The following is a 20768-nucleotide window of genomic DNA, read 5'->3' on the forward strand; positions in this document are numbered from 1 at the left end:
ATGTTACTTTGACACGTATCACCTACCTAAACATTGTTGCAGACCAAGTACACCCCTTCACGGTAACAGTATTCCTTAATGGCAGTGGCCTCTTTAAGCAGGATAATGTGCCCTGCCACACTGCAAAAATTGTTCAGGAATGTTTTGAGGAACATGACAAAGAGTTCAAGGTGTTGAATTGGCCTACAAATTCCCCAGATCTCCATCCCATTAAGCATCTGTGGGATGTACTGGACAAACAAATCCTGTCCATGGAGGCCATACCTCACAACTTACAGGACTTAAAGGAACTGCTGCTCATGTCTTGGTGCCAGATACCAGAGCACACCTTCAGAGGTCTTGTGGAGTCCTGTTTTGGCAGAACAAGGGGGATCTACACAATATCAGGCAGGTGGTTTTAATGTTATTGTTGATCAGTGTATATTAGTAAAGTGACATCTACTGGAAGAAGGTGACAAAGCAATATATAAATTACTATAATATATAAATTATGATATACTATACATGGAAATTCATATCCCCCAGTTATATTTTAGGGATAAATCAAATATTCACTTCAGACTTAGAAGAACAAAAAATGAAAATAACTAATGGCTAGATCCAGATGCAGAAAACTTGTTTAAATATAAATGCACTGGTTTAGTTTAACATCATTACATAAAATATCCAGATACTCATAGGGGTGTAAAAAAATTAATACATATTTCTAAAGTAACCCATGTAGTATATAAGGGACATACACTGAAATTGAATGTCCAAAACATAAGCTTTCTTACATATAATGGATATCTTTTTGTGTGTTTTAATGTTCTCTTTAAGGCTAATTGAGAGGTGCAACAGAAATGTATTCATTGTCAGAAGATTACAAGTTCAAATCCTAATGATGCCACATCTGTGGCCAGGAACCAAAGAAGCAGCATGCTCTCTGGGTGGGAAGGTTGGCAGTCAATTCAATATGTGAAAGTTGGTTTGATATCATGAGGTCAGAAGGTCAGCAACTATTATAGATTTATTTATTTTAGTTATAAATGAATAAATATATAGATCATAATATTTAAAACCAAATCAATATTTAAAATTTTTTTTTGGAAATATAAAAAATAATTTCTCTATTTGTGAAAGTTGGTTGGGAATCAGGTCCAAAAGGCAGAGACTTTAATACATTTAATTATTTTCACATTAAAATTAGTATAAAATAAACCAAGCGAATATTTCCAAAAATAAGCATTGTGTCAGGTTTGCAGTTGCAGGTACAGACTTTATTAAAAAGGCAGGCAAACAAATCCAAAACTGTAGACAATTACATGATCAAAGATAAATTGAAGGTCAGGCAATGTGCAAAGAGACTGAACAGGGCAACTCCAAAACTGAGAAGCAGAGAACAAGAAACAAGATCATAACCAGATAAACAAACCCTAGATGCAAGGCTTGGTATGTCAGGATGCAAAAAATTTGGAGCCTGCAGTGCATTCTGGGAACTGGAGGCATGACACATTGTAGTATGTAAGGGACATTTTTTCTATATGTGAAAATTGGCATGACATCATCAGGTCAAAAGATCAGAGAATTTAATAGATTTATTTATTTTCGTATTAAAATTCATATAAAATAATTTAAATAATTATTTGTGCGTGTCACAATTGGTTTATCATCAAGTTCACCATTTCACCACTCATCAAGCACCACTCCACTCTATATAAACACGCTCAAGACTTTGCGAAGTATTCGTTCAGCTCTGTTTCTCATCTGACATCCCAAGTCTTTGATTTTTTTCCCCCGTTTCATGATTATAGTCTTGTCCTGTGAATACTTGTCTGTATTTCGCCTGACTCAAGTCTTTATTTTTAATAAAAGCATTCACCGCAACTGCTGCCGTCTCTCCTGCCTGACAGTCAGGTCAAAAGGTCAGAGAGTTTAATATATTTAATTATTTTCAAATTAAAATGAATTTGGTTTGACATAATTAGGTTAAAAGATCACTAAACATGTTTTTTTTTTAACTTTATAATCGAACAGTTGGTATGTTTGGCATCGTCATATTAAATGGCCAGAGATTTCAATACATCTGTGCATACACACGCTATAATAGCCATTATAGCGTGTATAACCATGCGTGTATAGCCATTATAGCGTGTATAGCCATGCGCTATAATGCACGATTATCTACATTTGCACGCTTATCTACGTTTGTTCTTGTTTAATATCTTTTAAATAAAGGAATATAATCTTGGATTTAGGTTAAAAATATAACAATAATAATAATAATAATAATAATAATAATAATAATAATAATAATAATAATTTGATTTAATTTAATGCCCTCTATCATCTGTACTGATACTGTAACTGTTTTCAGAACAATACGTTTTCACAACTAGTGAAACACACAAATTTCGAATATTAAACCAACCCACTCAGGACTACTGCTGTACTGTGTGCTCCGAAGTTACATCTGTTACGTTGTTTCTTTATTTGTATCTCTTTACTTCCATTGCTTTACTTCCATTGATATGTATTATGTCCTTATTCTTGAACTATTAATATAATTAATATTTAATATATTAATTAGTAATATATTCATTTATTGATATAAACCTATCGTTCATGTTACAGCCGGAACCACGGTCCGAGCCATGCTGTTATACAGAAATAATAAGCACCTTCTGACCAATCAGATTCGAGAACTCAGCCGCCCTGTAGTGTAAAATAATTACACTCTTTCAAGTGGAGGTGCAGTTTAATTTTCAAATACATATGATCCAACTTCCTGCAGATTGTAGGCGGTCTCATCGTCGTAGTTTCGCTCTTATTATCTACTCGAGATCCGTGTATAACACAATCCATCCTGACGTCCTATCGTCCCTGTTCTGATAGGATAAACGACGCTCTTTCAGTTCGATTCAGAGCAACAGCCACATCGTGCCGTTTCAACTGAACCCAGACGCTCTCCACTATGGTCCTCACAGGCTGCTCTCAGTGCATTAAGTACACGCTCTTTTTCCTCAACTTCATGTTTTGGGTGAGTTTTTTTGTTGTTGTTGTTGTTGTTTTGTGTGTGTGTGTGTGTGTGTGTGTGTGTATTCATGCAGCGTACTCCGTCAAAAAGAAAACTTCCTAATATGTATTCAATATTAAACCATATGCCCATCAGAATATATCAATATAGCCCTTTCTAGCATGATGTATTCATCTTAATGTAAACTTGAAATTTAACGTAAACAGAGATTAACTGAACTTAAGGTCTACCAAAATTTGAATTTCTTAATGCCTCAAGTCAGCTTCGCAAAATACTTTCTCCTCTACATTATCAACTGATTTAAAAAATAAGTTCTTGTACTAATAAAATTGTCTGGCTTCACTACGTTGACGCACTCTCTAATCCTGTTGTTATCAATGAAAGCCCGGTTGCTTCGGCTCTCCAACACAAAAGGCAAATGCATGTATTGGCTTTGCGAATGAACCTTGTGCTTCAAAGGTTCATGATTTTTTTTTTATTTGCAGTATTCTTTAGTGCTAGATGTCTCTGCACAAGGTAATAGTTTAATTATGATATTTATCCGTGTTGAACTCTCTTCGTTAATGTTATTTCTGATGCACTATCATGTTGGCCAATCACACTTCCCTGAGTTTTGGGGAAATTTACTGTGATTACAACAGTCTTCTATAGCTGAATTAAATTTTATGAAATTCTTATATTTTTAAGCCTATATTGACATTATTATATTGTCATGTATTTATTATTGTGCTTTATTATTTTTAAGAAATAAGATACTTATACAAATAATATTTTTCCACCATAAGAGCTATTATACTAGAGTTCACAAATAAAGATTTGCAGTCAAAATTTCTGATGGTCTTGGGCTTGCAAGTCACGTAGTGACTTGCAGTATAGTTACTTGATCCCTGTCCCCTGTCTGATTTGAGCCGTGGATGCATGGTGCCAATTAAGGATGGGACAACGAGTATGTATCTCTGCAGACAGGAGACCATCAAGTGGGAGATCGGGTTAGGGTTATTGTTAGGGAACATAACGCATAGAATCATCCGCTACCAACATGTGCTATCACATGTTAACATGCTAGCCATTTGGAGCTATCCCCGCCCATTTGTGGCTGTACCACCTATTTGGAGCTGGCTCATGGCTGCAAAGATACATGTTTCAGGGGGCATGGATCAAGTAGCGAAGATGCTTATTTCTACCATGTGTGTGTTGTGGCTCGATTCAAACTCCAGTGCATGCACCAAACCGCCACATTACAAAACTTGCGGTTATAACATACAAATGCAAACCCCCAAATACAATCTTCTAACATAACATAAAAGTCATGTTATTATGAACAGTATTGAGTATGGTGGTCTAAATTTCCCTGATTTTACTTCCTTGATAAATATCTAAAAAATTATATAACTTTTTATAATATAATTATAACAACCTAACAGCCTCCACTCTTCTGGGAAAGCTTTATGCTATATTTTGGAATGTGGCTGTGGGGATTTGTGCCTACTCAGCCACAAGAGCATTAGTGAAGTCAGGTACTGATGCTGAGCGAGAAGGCCTGGCATGCAATATCTAGAAATATATTACACGTGGGTACAAAAAAAGAAGGTTCTTGGGTTCCAGGTTAAAAGACTTGAAAATACCCGCATTATCATACCGCTGTACTACGTCACTTGCAAGCTAGATTTTGTGTGCAGAGAAGAGGATGTGGTTACCAGATCGACATTCCTTTCAGGATTTGTACTGCATATTTTTTTCAGTACGTTATTACACAGAACTAACAAAGCAGGAAATAATAAATATGTATATAAATATGTGTTTCAAAATATAGGAACGCCATAGAATTTAATTTAGCTATAGGAGACTGTTGTAGATGCATTAAATTTCCCCAAAACTCATAGAAGTGTTTTGATTGGCCAACATTTTAGCTCACCAAAAATAATCACAAGACTTAATGAAGAAACTCCCAGACAAGTAATAGACCATTGTCTACTGAAAAATCATCATTTGAAGCAAAGGGTTCATCCACAAAGCCTGTAAATGCATTTACATTCTGTGTCAGAGAGCTGAAGCAAATGGGCTTGCACTGATAACAACAGGATTACCGAGCATGTCAATATAGTGAAGCCGAAGGTGCCCATGTTACAATATTTGATGCCCTGGGAGTGAGAACACGCTGAATATCCACACTCATAGAGAGAAGAACCTTTCAAGGTTCATTGGATAGCTAAGTGTACTTAGCTTCCAAAAATCATTCTATTTGCAACCGTTTCTGGTAGTTAAAACAGATGCAAGAATCAACACAGACTCTTTAAAGGTTCTCTCAAACATTGTATAAAATGAACTCAGACAAACAAAAATCCCTGGTAGAGCTATTAAATTTGGAAGGGACTAAAAGAACAGCTATTCCCTAGAGAATTTCTTATAAATACTGTACAGTAAACTATATGTTTTTTAGCCAATGCTAACCATCTCTATCTCTCTTTTTCTATTTTATAGCTTGCTGGGGGTGTCATTTTGGTTTTGGCTTTGTGGCTTCGCTCAGACTCTCAGATCAGCAACCTGCTGATGGTTCAGTTTGAAGGTAGCCAAGCACCAGGAACCTTTTACATCAGTAAGTCATAAGAGCTTTTAAGACACTTTAACCTTTCCTAGTTCTAAAGTTCTAAAGCCTCTGAAACACCAATAATGTAATTCCATGTAATGTTGCAATAATAATAATAATAATAATAATAATAATAATATACTATAATAACTATATTATATAATAATAACAATAATAATCATATACTAATTGTCTAGTAATAGTAATATAGTAATAGTACTGCATACACGTGCACCAATACAGAGCTAGGCTAACTAGTGAGTTTTAGCATATATTTTAACCAAATCATTTTGAGTGGTACAGGTATGATTTATGTATAAGTTGACTACAGATTACATACATTTTAAAACATTTAAATCTTTAATTCCGACATCTCATTTCTACACCTTTTGTTGCAAGAAAAAAAGATAGCAATTGAAAATATCTTGAATATGGGCAAATTTCTCATATCTGAGAATTTCATGCTTTAAAATATCTTATTCTATTAGAAAATTATTTAGCTTCTTTCTAGAATTAATGCTGTGAAATAAATTAAAAAGATTTAATTTAACCCATAACCACAAGTTAATAATTTATTAATCCAGAACTGAACAGCTCTGTTTTTGTCATTTAGAAAATACATTACACAGTGACCATGACTTTAAACAGATCAAGGAGAACCAAAACATTACCACAGGGTGTGTTTAGACTCCACCCTTACACACACACACACACACACACACACACACACACACACACACACACTCCCTTGATTCCATCCAGTTACCCACTTGGCTGCTGAGGAATCACACAAAGTTTATGGGGCCTCTGTGTTATTCTTAGTGTGGCCTGTAACTTGAAGTAACCATTAATTTGACTAGGGACTGCCAGTGTCTGTATTTACATTTGGGTTAACTACAGGGGGAGACTGTAGTGTGCTCTGATCTTTGCTTTTAATAGAATCAACACACCCAAGGAAAGAAGACGTTTTCTTCTTTCTTACATCTGTTCAGGCCTGCTCTGGGTTTTGATTGCCCATACATATGTTACATGTGCGCATTACTTCACAAATTAGAAAGTGCAGTGGACAATTTTGGTATACAGGATTGTCTAACTACTGGTTAAACAAAAATATGATTTAGGCCATGCCACCAGCATAAGAAAGCAGCTTAGGATACAGCTTAGTTTTATTGTAAAGTTGAAATAACTCCTCTTTCGTACGTCAAACAGAGCACCGACCACATTATGCAAGTTAGTTCTTCTTCCTTTTGTTCCAGATTACCAGAGTGGTTTCTTTCCAAGCTAGTGGAGTTTCTTGCTAATTTTGTTATTATTAAATCTGCTTCATCAAAACGTAACCTATTGTTAGTTTTGGCTTTTAACAGCATGTACAGAGCAACTAATTTTATAATTTTATACATTCAGAAATCCAACTTCTTTTCCCCAGACTTTTTGGTAACATTTAGAAGATCAAAACAGGAATAGGCTCTAAATGTAAGGCAGAATGGTGAGTTTGAAACAGAATGGTGTTTTACCAGGCCCTGGTGGAGTTGGATCCCGAATTATTTGAGAATGGAGCATCTACAACAAGCACTTTCAAAGCATTGTCCTAACTGCAGGATAACGCAATCTCTAAGCCCCAAATTCTCTAAGGGAGAATGGACGCTGTGATGTCCCATAGCTGGTGACATGTGAGCCCAGGTGATGAGTCTGGATCACCTGAGGGGGTACAAAAATCTTTCCCTGAGGGCAGGTGCTAAGAACATGGAGGTGGTTGGCACGGTTTATTTCTTGGTCCAGATCCCGGGTTAGAGCACCTACAAAGCATGATTTGGGGAAGATGGGTCACTGGTTGATTGTTTGTGGCATGGTCAGGTATATGTGGGACAGAGCATCTGCATTCCCATTCTTGGAGCCTGGTTAGAAGAAGATGATGAACTGGAAACAAGGGAAGAATTGCACCCATCTGGCTTGGCGAGAGTTGTTTAGCAGTGCAGGGCGCCCTCGAGCCAGTTTGTCCATTCTTCCAAGGCTAGCTTTACAATCAAAAGTTCTCTGTTCCTCATATCATATTTGCTGTCTGCAGGCATGAGTTTTTTGCAGAAAAAAGGCAACTGGGTAAAGTTTGGGTTTTTCTTCGAATCTTTGAGATAGTATTGCTCTGACCTCTGTATCAGAGGTATCCACCTCAACTACGAATGGTTAACCCATGTTTTTGGCACAGTTGTAACAATACACTTCGTGATCACGTAACCAGTGTGCTCTCTATATATTTTAACTCTATGGGTTGCACAGGTTGGGACATCTGGTGTATCTATTGTACAACTGCATAAGAAATATGGCATGCGCAATTAACAGAATGATGATTTCCATAATGCACATCATCACAGTTTTTCATCTCGATGCATTGTATCATTACAACCCTAGTAGTTAATAGCCAAGAAGGCCCGGCAGCGCCTCAACTTCCTACGGAGGTTGAAAAGAGCCAACCTCCCTCTTCCTGTCCTCACCACCTTCTGCAGAGGGATATTGGATAGCATCCTGACCAGCTGTCTCACCATTTGTTAACGGGAACTGCACAGTTTCTGACCGCAAGACTCTAGAGCGAATTATGAGAACAATTCTCTACCTACCGTCGACACCTCATATAACATACCTTTCATGGACTGGCATCTGTGCCATCACCACCAACATTCTTTTTCTTCCCTGAGCAGATCACTTAGCACCTTGCGGCACCTGGGCTAGTCAAAGCCCTAACCCAGTGACTCAATACCACTGCACACCTGCACTTTACAATGCTGCATTAGGCACTTTCTATTTATGAAACTCTTTTTGCTGCTACATTTATTGCTGTTACACTAATCAATAGTTTACAGCCTACTGTTGCAATAGCTTTAAAACACAACACTGTTCTGTTGTCCTGTATAGTCAGTGTGCACTGCATAGTGTATCTATTGTCCAGGGTATTCATTATTCTGTGCATATTGTTCTGTGTACTTATCGTCTCACACTTATCTCACACTGTTTTGTATTTGCACTTTATGTACTGTACTACAATACTGCTATATGTTGCACCATGGGCCTGGAGGAATGACATTTCATTCCTATGTATTAGCTTTATTGAGGAATGACACCCGCATGACTTGATATTACAAATTCTAAAAGCATATTTACATATTTTACATTAGCACTATACTTTAGTAATATGAGCGTCAAAACTATGCCCAGTAATGCCTAGTAACCAGAGTAAAATGAGCAATATATATTCCTGTACAGCTTAGGAACACATATTTCCCAAGGCCACCATAATCATTCCAGTTCATTTAAAATTTAAAATTTACATCTTAAATGTTCCCATCAATATTTACTAAGCAGTGATTTTATGGAACTGACAAAAGTATTTGAATGTGAATTTCGTATACATTACACATTAAATAAATTCAGGAAAAATGTAATTTTATTAAATAATCCATGGAAAAAAAAGAATTTTATTTAATATGATGCCTATGTAGGTCAAATATATAAAATACATATTCAGATACTTTTGTCAGCTTAACTGACTGAATTCTTTGTAGTGCTTGCAATGACTGAGATTATTCATGAGTTTTATTGTTCTATTAATTGTACAATTATGGTATAGCTGGACTTCTGTTTACAAATTTTTGTAAGGTTTCAACACACTTTATTTTATACAAAGTAAAAATACACTAATAAAAACCCCACAGAAATTCATAACAATAATGAAAAAAAAAACCCAAAACATTTTCTTCTACAGACCAAATAAGGCAATATATACAGACTTGGACAAATTTGTTGGTACCCTTAGATTCCATAGATGTTCGATAGGGTTCATAGAAGGCCACTTCAGAATAGTCCAATGTTTTGTTCTTAGCCATTCTTGGATGCTTTTAGCTGTGGGTTTTGGGTCTTTATCCTGTTGGAGGACCCATGACCTGCGACTGAGACAGAGCTTTCTGACACTGGGTAGTATGTTTCACTCCAGAATTCCAGAATTCCTTGATATTTCATTGTGCCCTGCACAAATTCAAGGCACCCCATGCCAGACACAGCAAAGTAGCCCCATAACATGGAGCCTCATCCATGTTTCATAGTAGGTATGGTGTTCTTTTCTTTGAAAGCTTCATTTTTCATCTGTGAACATAGAGCTGATGTGACTTGCCAAAAAGCGCCAGTTTTGGCTCATCTGTCCAAAGGACATTCTCCCAGAAGCATTGTGGCTTGTCAAAATAAAATTCCAGTCTGGCTTTTTTATGTTTTTCTGTCAACAGTAGAGTCCTCCTGGGTCTTCTTCCATTGAGCCCATTGCCACTCAAAAATTTATGCTTGATTTACAACTATATTTAGATTACAACATTATTTTCCAAGAAAAAGTGTCATTTTTTCCCAGTGCTATCTCCATTGCATTCGGCCAATTGATTGCTTGGTATTTCCCACATTTAGCCTACTGGGTGCACTCAAGAATTGACAATAGTGTGACAATAGGGGTGTTCAAATTTATATTGACATTTTCTTTTCAGATAGACTGAGCAATACAAACTATTTTTCACAACTGTTTTTCACTGTTGAGGCTGCTGGGCATGGCTACCCAGTAGTTCAAATTGTGAGGCGATGGCTGACCAGAGGTCCCAAACCTCTGCTGGATCCATAGGTAGAGGTGAAGCCTCCTGTAACACAGGAGACACACAAGGAAAGCTAGGATCCATATGCAAAATGTTAACACAAATCCAAAAATCATAGACAAAAGATCCATGGCAAATACAGTCAAATACACAAATCCAAGGTCAAGACACAGGCAGAAGTAAACACACAATAAATCAAGATACACAAAGGCAAGGGCAATTTCAGACTAAGTAACAGGTAAATAAGGCAAGGGCCTTAACATGTATCTCTCATACTTTTTCATTCTTGTAGGTGTGTATATCCTGATAGCTGTTGGAGCTGTGATGATGTTTGTTGGATTCCTTGGTTGTTATGGTGCTATTCAAGAGTCTCAATGCCTTCTTGGAACAGTGAGTACTACTGAATTACTAAAGGGAATCCCTATTTCATGTCACTACATTAAACAATTCCTACATTTAAACAAACAAACAAACAAACAAACAAACAAACAAACATAACATAAAATGTGACCAGGTTTGACCTCTAGTACTATAAATGATGCAATTGTGCCAGGACATCACAAGTGTGTAATAAATCAATTTTAACTCACAAACATATACTCCAGCGTAAATGTAAAAAGTCTTTTTCCAATCTTTAGTCATTTGATGTCAACAATCCAGTAGGATGTTATGTTACTCATTGATTCTTCTGGCAACCCTCATCAAAAATGCATTTTAATTCTGACATTTTCTGTTCTACCACTAACGATTCCTCCCAAAATCCCATTTTCCCCAGTTTTTCACATGTTTAGTGATATTGTTTGCCTGCGAGGTGGCAGCAGCAATATGGGGTTTCATCAGCAGAGACACGGTACATAACACACATCACACAGCTTACCGCATTGACCCCCTATACGTACTGATGCATTGCATTCTTTATTCTATTATCTAAGCTCTGTTAATTCGCTATACAGATCTCAGATGAGCTCATCAACTTTTATGATGCTGCCTATATGAAATCTGTGGATCCAGTAGAAACTCCCACCAGACAAGCGGCCTCAAAGGTTCTTCTGGCTTTCCATGGCACAGTGAGTTAAATAGGCTGTCGTTTTAACAAGAGTGTAGCTCAGCTCAAATTAGATTTGTTTATGTTTATGTACAGTGCCTTGCATAAGTATTTTCCTGCTCCAAAGTTTTATTGTTACAACCTGAAATCAGGATGGATTTAATTGTGATTTCATGTAATAAATCTACCCAAATATCTCATAATATTAAAGTGAGGGGAAAAATCAATATAGTTTGCAAAATTATTCAAAATAAATCATGTAACGGTGATTGAATTATTCTGTTACTGTGAAACCCCTAAATTAGTTGCATCCAGTTGCCATAAGAAGTCACCTGTGTGCAAATAAAGTGTCACATGACGTCGATATAAATATATCTGTTCTTGGAGAGCCCCAGAGTTTGGTAGAGGGCATACCTAAACAAACAGCATCATAATGACCAAGGGGCTATCAAAACAATCTTGGGACACAGTTCTAGAAAGGTATCAATCAGCGTTTGTTAGATCACCATTAAAATCATTATTTAAAGGGGCAATAGTGGATTTATTTGATATATTACATGTACAAATAATATGAAAATATGCAGAACATCATAAAAACTAAGGGTTTAATCAAGCAGGAGCCACATCTGATTCTATCTGTTTAATCAGTTGACCTTGGCTTTCAGTAGACTCAGGCGTGGCTTCTGCTTGGTTGGATTGAAAACCTGCACCCACGACGGCCCTTTCCAGTTAAGACTGGACACCCCCAAAACTAGTCTAGCTAGTACCTGCCAAAAGTGGTCCAAGGAACGACAACCGGTGACAGGGTCATGGTTGGCCAAGGCTCACTGATGCGTGTGGGGAGCGAAGGATAGCCCTTCTGGTCTGATCCCACAGAAAAGCTACCGTAGTACAAATTGCTGAAAAAGTTAATGCTGGCTATGATAGAAAGGTGTCAGAACACACAGTGCGTAGCAGCTTGCTGCATATGGGGCTGCATAGCTGCAGACCTGTCAGAGCACCCGTAACCCTACTATGGGCAGGTAACCATGGAGCAATGGAAGAAGGTGGCCTGGTCTGATGAATCATGTTTTCTTTTACATCATGTGTATGGCCAGGTACGTGTGCATTGCTTACCTGGGGAAGAGATGGCACCAGGATGCACTATATGGCATATATATATATATATATATATATATATATATATATATATATATATATATATATATATATATATATATATAAGTAAACCCTCCTTCAATTCTCTGTTTTTATTCATCAGGGCCGAAATAACAATTGTGTGGTCCTCACCAACTTCTATAAACAAAGAAATAACATCAGGTGACAACAAAAAAAAACACAACAAATATGTAGTAATTGTTTCCCAAAAAGTAAATCAACATTAAGAAACCATGTGGGGAAAAAATAAGCACACCCAATAAGTAACATGCAGAACCATCTTTAGCAGCAATAATTTGAAGTAAATGATTTCTGTAGGAGTTTATCAGTCTCTCACATCATTTTGGAGTAATTTTGGCCCACTCTTCTTTATTACATTGCTTCAATTCATTGATATTTGAGGGCATTGTTTATGCACAGCTCTTGTAAGATCCCACCACAGCATCTCAATGGGGTTGAGGTCTGCACTTTGACTTGGCCATTCCAATACCTTGATTTTTTCCCTCTTTACCTGCTGGACAGATGGCCTCACATTTGTCTCATGAATATTCTGGTGTCAAGTGGAGTTCACCATTGTCTCAATGACTGCAAGTTTCCCAGGTCCTGAGTCTGCAAAACAAGCCCAAATTGTCACCCCTCCACCACCATTCTTGACAGTTGGTATGAGGTGCTTGTGGTGATACGCTGTGTTTGGTTTTCGCCAAATATTGCGCTATGCATGATGACTAAACATCTCCAGCTTGGTCTCTTCAGTACAAAGTATACTGTTCCAGAACATTTGTGGTTTATTCAGATGCAAATTTGCAAACCTAAGTCATGCTGCCATATTCTTTTTGGAGAGAAGGGGCTTTTTGCTAGCAGTGCTTCCATGAAAGCCATACTTGTTCAGTCTTTTTCTGATTGTGCTGTCATGAACATAAACATTTAATGTGCTTACAGAGGCTTGTAGGTCACACAATGTAGCTCTTGGGTTTTTCTTTGTATCTCTGAGCATTAAACAGTCTGACCTTGGACTGAATTTGCTAGGACACCCACTACTGGGAAGATTGGCAACTGTCTACAAATGGAAAGCCTTTGAAACAGTCCTTCTCCTTCTGTAGAATGGTGAATTACAGATTGTTTGAAGATGGCCTTATAATCCTTCCCAGATTGATGAGCAGCAACAATTGCTTCTCTGAGGTCATGGCTGATGTCCTTTCTTCTTGACATGATGTAGATACACCTGTAGAGTGCTCCAGAACAGCAAACTGCAAAAAGTTCTGCTTTTAAAGAGGTAGTCACACTTCTTGATGATTGAATTAATATTGTGCATTTCATTACCTGACTGTTAATAACTCTTTTAATTATTGTAAAAGTAGGAAGGGTGTACTTATTTTTTCCCCACCATTCTGACTGTTGGTTTACTTTTTGGGGAAATATGACTACATACTGAAATCTGTTGTGTGTTTTGTTGTCACCTGAGGTTATTTGTTTGTTTATAGAAGTTGGTGAGGACCAGACACTTGTTATTTAGTCTCTGATAAATATAAACATAGAATTAAAGGAGGATGTACATTCTTTTCCCCATGACTGTATGTGTGAATGTATATAAGTGACTAAAACCCAAGGGAATATTCCTTGCACTGGCTTAGCAGTCTAGTTGTAAGTGTTACGTTGTTGTAGGAAAAAATCCAGGCCAAGGTAGTGTGGTACGGCCCAGCATGTAGCAGATGGTTCTAGTTTATACTTAACGCAAGATTTTTCATGCATCACAAGCTGCATTGTTCGCACAATCTGAATATCTTTTTTTGCACGTCTGGAAGACTCAAATGACAAACTCTTTTTCTTTTCGCCACCATTGTGATCATTATCATGGTCTGCTTCTAAAATCAAAAACTCTGATCTTATGTTCAAAAGTAATGAGTAATCTAGAAAATCCAGAATATTGGTATGCAAAACAGACCTTTCAGTACGTCTGAAGGCTACATGAGAGGTTTTTAAAATTCAAACATTAACTGTAAAAGGAAACCCGTTTAGCTTTAGTACTCAATAACAGTCTAGAATAGTACATAAGTATGTGATTTGAGATACAACACTGTTTAGCAGAGGTAGATGGATGGGAAAATTTATAAATTTTTATTGCTGAAATACGCTAATGCAGTGTGTCAGAATAGTGAAAAGACACGTACCCTGTTAATTTAAATGTGGCCTCACTGTGAATCCAAGTAACATCTCAATATTTTAACACAGAAAATCTGTCTTCAGTATTTCCAATATTAATTTGTAAACTAAATGAATGAAACAAAAGAGGAGATACTGTGTAAATCAAATGGTAAAAATCCCAATTAAGTTAATTTCTGGTACAGGTTATAACAAAATGTGGAAACGGTCAATGGAGGAATATACATAAAGCACATAATACATAAGGCACTGTATAATAGCTTGATATTTGGAAATACATGGCTAACATTATAATTTTAAGATGCTCTGTTTGTTCTCTTTATGTTACTCTTTCAGCTTGAATGCTGTGGTAAAGGGGATTATAATGAATTATTCTTGGCTGTTCGGTCCACCCTCTGTCCTAAAAAGCCAGTGGATTTGCTTGCTTCTCAGGTACATTGTTAATATCTAGACACTGCAAGATACATAATGTGTGTTGATTTCAGGCACTACCCTTTTAATTTTACATACTGAATTTTTAAATTATCTCTGTCCATTGTAAAAATAATCATGCTATCTTAAAGTTTCATAAGTCAGTCATTATATAGTACATTATTATATATTACATTTTATATTACAAACTTCCAAGTAATTTTTCAGAATGAACATCTTTAGTACAAACATGCTCTAAAAGTTACTTGCAGAAGAACATTTTATAAAATGGTTTTGCTGTGCCCTTCTACCCTCCACAGAATACAATCAGATGGTCATAAATGGACAACACTTGTTTAAGATGAACTCAAGGCTGCTTCCCAAACTGCATCATTGCCACTACTGTGACCTACTGTTTAGTATATTCATATGCAGCACCCTGATCCCCAACACTGTGTTGTTACATGATCTTCTTTATCGCAAAAAAGCTAAAGAGCAAGATTACCCAAGTAGCACAAGCTCTATTTTTGTTGAAGATGAATGAGTATGCTCTACTCTGTTCCGCCAGAGGACTGTCCTTGGTCATAATTGGTGTACTTGCTGTCTGCTTTATGCAGCATGGCAAAGCTTAGCTCATTATTAGCTAGAGTTAAAAAGTTTTCATACACCTTGGATAAAAATATTCAATCTTAGTTTTCCACATATTTAATGTTACCATACATTTCTTTTGACAAATCAATTAGGGCATCTACTTTGTTCATATCATAGGTAATTTTATAATAATCAATTAGAGACACAATTATTTCAGCTTTAATTCACTAAGTTGGCAATCTCTGTAAACATGGAGAGGACTGCCTGTGAGGACTTTTAGAAGCTTCTGATTGTTCAGTTATCATAATTAGGAGTTAATGGGAGCAACCTGTGGCTGGAAAAGGGCCTACTTTTAGAGACAATGCCTTTTTGCCCTTGATACCATGGGAAAATCCAAGCAACCCAGCCAAGACCTCAGGCAAAAAAATAAAAAATAAAACTATGGCCCTCCTCAAGTCCAGTTCTTCCAACAATTTCCCAATGACTGAAGGTACCCCAAGCATCTGTACAAACAACTGTATGCAAATATATACATCTTGAGACCAGAAAGACACTGCATCATTCAAGAAAGAGGTGCAAATTAACTCTGAGTGATGAACAAACTTTGGTCCAAAAGTTTCAACTGAGCCTAAAGACGACAACAAAGTAACTGATGAAGAAATTGGACACATCAGATATGCACATAAGTACATCCACCATTAAGAGAGTCCTACATCACCATGGCCTGAAAGGCTGTTGCACAATTAAGAAGCCCCTATTCTAAGAACTTCTGCAGGTGACCACCAGGCTTTTGCAAGTGTGTTCTCTGTTCTACTGAACAAAAAAATTGAGCTGTTTGGCCATAATGATCAGTGTTATGTCGAGGGAGAAGGGTGAGGATTTTAATCCAAAGAACACCATCCCAATTGTAAAGCATGGGGGTAGCATCATGATGTTAGTATGGTTTATGGTAAAAGGGACTGGTGCACTTCAGAAAATAGATGACATCATGAGGAATGAGGAATATGGAAATACTGAAGCAAAACCTCAAGATATCAGCCAGAATGTTAAAACTTGGTTGCAACTGGGTCTTCCAGCAGGACAATGATCCTAAGCATTCCTCCAAAATTGTAACAAAATGGCTTAAAGACAACAAAGTGAAAGTATTGGAGTGGTCATCAGAAAGTCTGACCTGAATCCCAGAGAAAATTTGTTAACTGAACTGAAAAAGCCTGTCCAAGCATGAAGGCCCACAAACCAGACTCAAATACACCAGTTCTGTAAGAAGGAATAAAACAAAATTCAACAAAGTATTATGAGAAGCTTGTGATAGGCTAACTCCAAGCATTTGATTTAAGTTAAAGCAAAAGGCAATAACAACAAATACTAACAATGTGTATGTAAACTTAAACTACTGAAAATATGACTATAGTAAATAAAAGCTAAAATAAATTGGTTTCTTATTATTATTTTGAAATTACCTCTTATAAAAATAAAGTAGATCCTCTGATTGACTGTATGGTAACATTAAATGTGTGGAGTTGTGAAAAATTGAGTTTGAATGTCGTGGGCCTAGTTTTATGTATACTGTTAAATCTTTAAAATAGTTAAAGTTAATGTATATGTAAAAAGTGAAATGTAAGAATGAAAGAATCCAGATCTACCAATATACATAGTCACATCCATAATTATTTGGACAGTGACACAATTTTTGTAATTTTGCCTCTGTACACCACCGCAATGGATTTGAGATGAAGCAATCAAGATGTGATTGAAGTATAGACTTTCAACTTTAATTCAAGGTGTTTAACAAAAATATTGCATTAACTGTTTAGGAATTACAGCCATTTTTACATAGTCCCATCATTTTCACAGGCTCAAAAGTAATTGGACAATTGCCTTATAAGCATTTTCATGGCCAGGTGTGGTCTGTTTCCTCGTTATTTCCTGACAAATTAAGGAGATAAAAGCTTTGGAGTTGATTCCAAGTGTTGAATTTGCATTTGGTAGCTGTTCATGAGAACGCTCAATATGTGGGTCAAACATGTCGATGCAAGTGAAGGAGGCCATCATTAGGCTGAAAAAAGCAAAACAGACCTATCAGAGAGATAGCAGACACTTTTGGAGTGGCCAAATCAACAATTTGGTACATTCTTAAAAAGAAGGAATGCACTGGTGAGCTCAGCAGCACCAAAAGGCCTGGAGGGCCATGGAAGACAACTAAAGTAGATGATCACAGAATTATTTCCTTGATGAAGAAGAACCCCTTCACAACATCTAGCCAAGTCAAGAACACTCTGGGGGAGGTGGGTGTTTCATTGTCCAAGTCTACAATCAAGAGATGCCTTCATGAATGTAAATACAGGTGGTTTACAACAACATGCAAACCACTGGTAACACTGAAGAACAGAAAAGCCAGAGTAGACTTTGCTATAATTAATTAATTAATTAATTAATAAACAAACAACTTTTTTTAAAAAAAAAAAGTCTGCCCAGTTCTGATTCAAGATTAACTTGTACCAGAATGGTGGGAAGAAAAGAGTATGGAGAAGGAAAGGAAGGGCTCACATTCCAAAGCATACCAAGTAATCTGTCAAACATGGTGGAGGCAGAGTTATGGCATAGGCATATATGGCTTCCAGTGGAACTGGGTCACTGGTGTTTATTGATAATGTGACTGCTGATAGAAGTAGCAGGATGAATTCAGATTCAGTACAGATGGATAATGACCCAAAACATACTGCGAAAGGAACCCAAGAGCTTTTTAAGGCAAAAAAATGGAATGTTCTTAAATGGCCGAATCAGGAAACAACCCCCGAACAAGTGGCTACGGAGGGCAGCTGCAGTAGAGTCCAGTAAAGACCCCTTGAATTAAAGATGAAAGTATACACTTCAATCACATCTTGACTGCTTCATTTCAAATTCATTGTTGTGGTGTACAGAGGCAAAATTATTAAAATTGTTTCACTGTCCAAATACTTATGGACCTGACTGTAAATGTTTATTTACAGTTTTTATTATCATTATTATTATCACCACATTATTATTATGTCATGATACACTCCATTCATGATTTGATTCAATTCATGATACTAGCTTCAAGAGTCATGATTCAGTTCGATTTTCAGAATATTATTATTTACAAAATTTGAATGAAGAAAGTTGTTTATTTTTTTGCATTTTTGTCTGTATAAAATTAAATAAAACAAAAATTGCTATGAGTAATGGTTTAAAATTGTAAACAAAATGTACTACAGGTTTATCTTATCTTAAAAATAAATAAACATATTTATAAAATCTCCCTAAAATTTGAATAAATAAAGTCTCTGACCTGGGGAAAATGATTGATTGAAACATAATGAGCTCCTTAGCAGTGCTAAAATGCTCTACTTCCAAGGCACTGTAGATCGCAGCAGCACTGGGCTGGTGATGCTTGAAAGCTAATGAAGAGCTCTTTTTAACTATTATAACACGATTGTTTAAATGTATAACTTATATATATATAAAAATTTGTGATCTGGAGATATTGGGCCCAGCGTGCTCTCTCTATATATTTTAGGGGTGGCACAGATTGGGAATCGCACATTCTCACAATGGACATTGTGAAATTTTTGCATCACAATGCATCATGTCACAATGTATCATTACGCCTCTAATTATTATTATTAAAAATACAAAGATGTTTAGATGACTAGTGAATTTATGACCTTACTTTGCAGCAATATGTCAAAGTAGTTTATAGATTCAAATGTGATAGTGGTGCTAATGAGTTATTCTCTCTCTCTTAGAGTTGCCATATGAAGCTAAGGGATCTGTTCACTGAGAAACTCCATGTGATTGGTCTGGCTGCCCTTATAATTGCGCTAATCATGGTAAAAATTCAAAATGAGCAGTGCATATAGTGAAATTTAATTAAATTGGTTGAGGTATGTTTATAATATCCACATCAAACCACATTTCTTAAACATGTGCAGCTAAGTCAATGTGCTTTTGTAAGTTAATTTTGAGTAAATTTAAAGTGGGGATGAATATTATTTCTTTTTAAAATTTTCTTTCCTTGCACTTGTAGGTTTTTGAGATGATCTTCACCATGGTTCTCTGCTGTGCAATCCGTAATGCCACCCCAGCACATTAATCGGACAAACTGACAGTTCAAGGCTTTCACCGTACAAGACATGCTGGTGATACAGGAGAGAACATTCAACCATACTTTTTTACATACAATTTGCTGTTTTAAATTTTTTATATACGTACTTTTTTTTACAATCACATCTAACCTGATCTTTTGAAATTAAAAAGATGCAATTAATAATGTTCATAAATGAATAGCCATGTTAACCCGCAAATTCAGTGAGGTAAAAAATAACATATTTCCACTTATTACACACATTTTATTTAAAAAAGAAGTATGTCTGAAAATACATGAAAATTATAACATGTATGACAATAAGCCAATGATTTATTTAAAATAAGTAATGGTTTTTAAAATGTAGCAGTACTATTACTTACCAAAAGTTAAATGGCTATTTTCTTTAATATTAGCAGTTCTTATCTGACCATATTTTCTAGGCAAGACAATATTGTTTAAAGGTGCTAAAGTGTGATGGTCATGTTTGTCTGCATGTATTTGTGTTTGCACTAGTTACTACATAAGATTTTATTGACCATTGAAAGCAGATGCCCAAATAAAGTCCAGCAATTCCAATAACTATGTTAATAATTTATTAATAAATCACACACACACACACACACACTTTTTATACAGTCAGGTCCATAAATATTTGGACATTAAAGTATTAAATAGTGAATATGAGCTCACAGTGTGGACTTTCAGCTTTAATTTGATGATATTTACATCAAAACTGTGTGAAAGTTGTAGGAATTCCAGCACTTTTTAATATGTATATATTAATCTATACTGAGTCATACACCAAAAAGCCCTTTGAACATCCCTCCACATCTGTAGACCCTTGCCTCAGTATGAGGTTTTTCCTTGTTTTCCACAGTGCCACTGTCACACCTAACAAAAAGTTTAGAATAACTGCTATTTGTCTTCTGCTTACACTGTATACCGGTCCTAATATGAACAGTTTTAGGCTAAAAGTCTCTCTATAAGCCTGGAACCAGGCAGTTAATAGAGTAAAAATGCCAGTTAGCCAAAGGCACTGAGCAAAGAGATGGAAAAGACACTTTGGTAAATCA

At 36.2% G+C, this 20768-nt stretch overlaps 1 protein-coding gene across 1 annotated transcript; it reads left to right on the top strand.

Moving 5' to 3' along the window:
- Positions 1 to 2751: 2751 nt before the first annotated feature.
- On the top strand, positions 2752 to 20274 carry cd81b (CD81 molecule b). The gene is made up of 8 exons (XM_026932801.3): positions 2752 to 3019; positions 5498 to 5612; positions 10515 to 10612; positions 10998 to 11072; positions 11176 to 11289; positions 14922 to 15017; positions 19355 to 19438; positions 19636 to 20274. Exons 1-8 carry the CDS (start codon positions 2954 to 2956, stop codon positions 19699 to 19701), a joined length of 714 nt encoding a protein of 237 aa, XP_026788602.1. The 5' UTR covers positions 2752 to 2953; the 3' UTR covers positions 19702 to 20274.
- The last annotated feature ends 494 nt before the right edge of the window (positions 20275 to 20768 follow it).

This window comes from Pangasianodon hypophthalmus, chromosome 6, assembly GCF_027358585.1.
Source record: "Pangasianodon hypophthalmus isolate fPanHyp1 chromosome 6, fPanHyp1.pri, whole genome shotgun sequence".
Lineage (NCBI taxonomy): Eukaryota > Metazoa > Chordata > Actinopteri > Siluriformes > Pangasiidae > Pangasianodon > Pangasianodon hypophthalmus.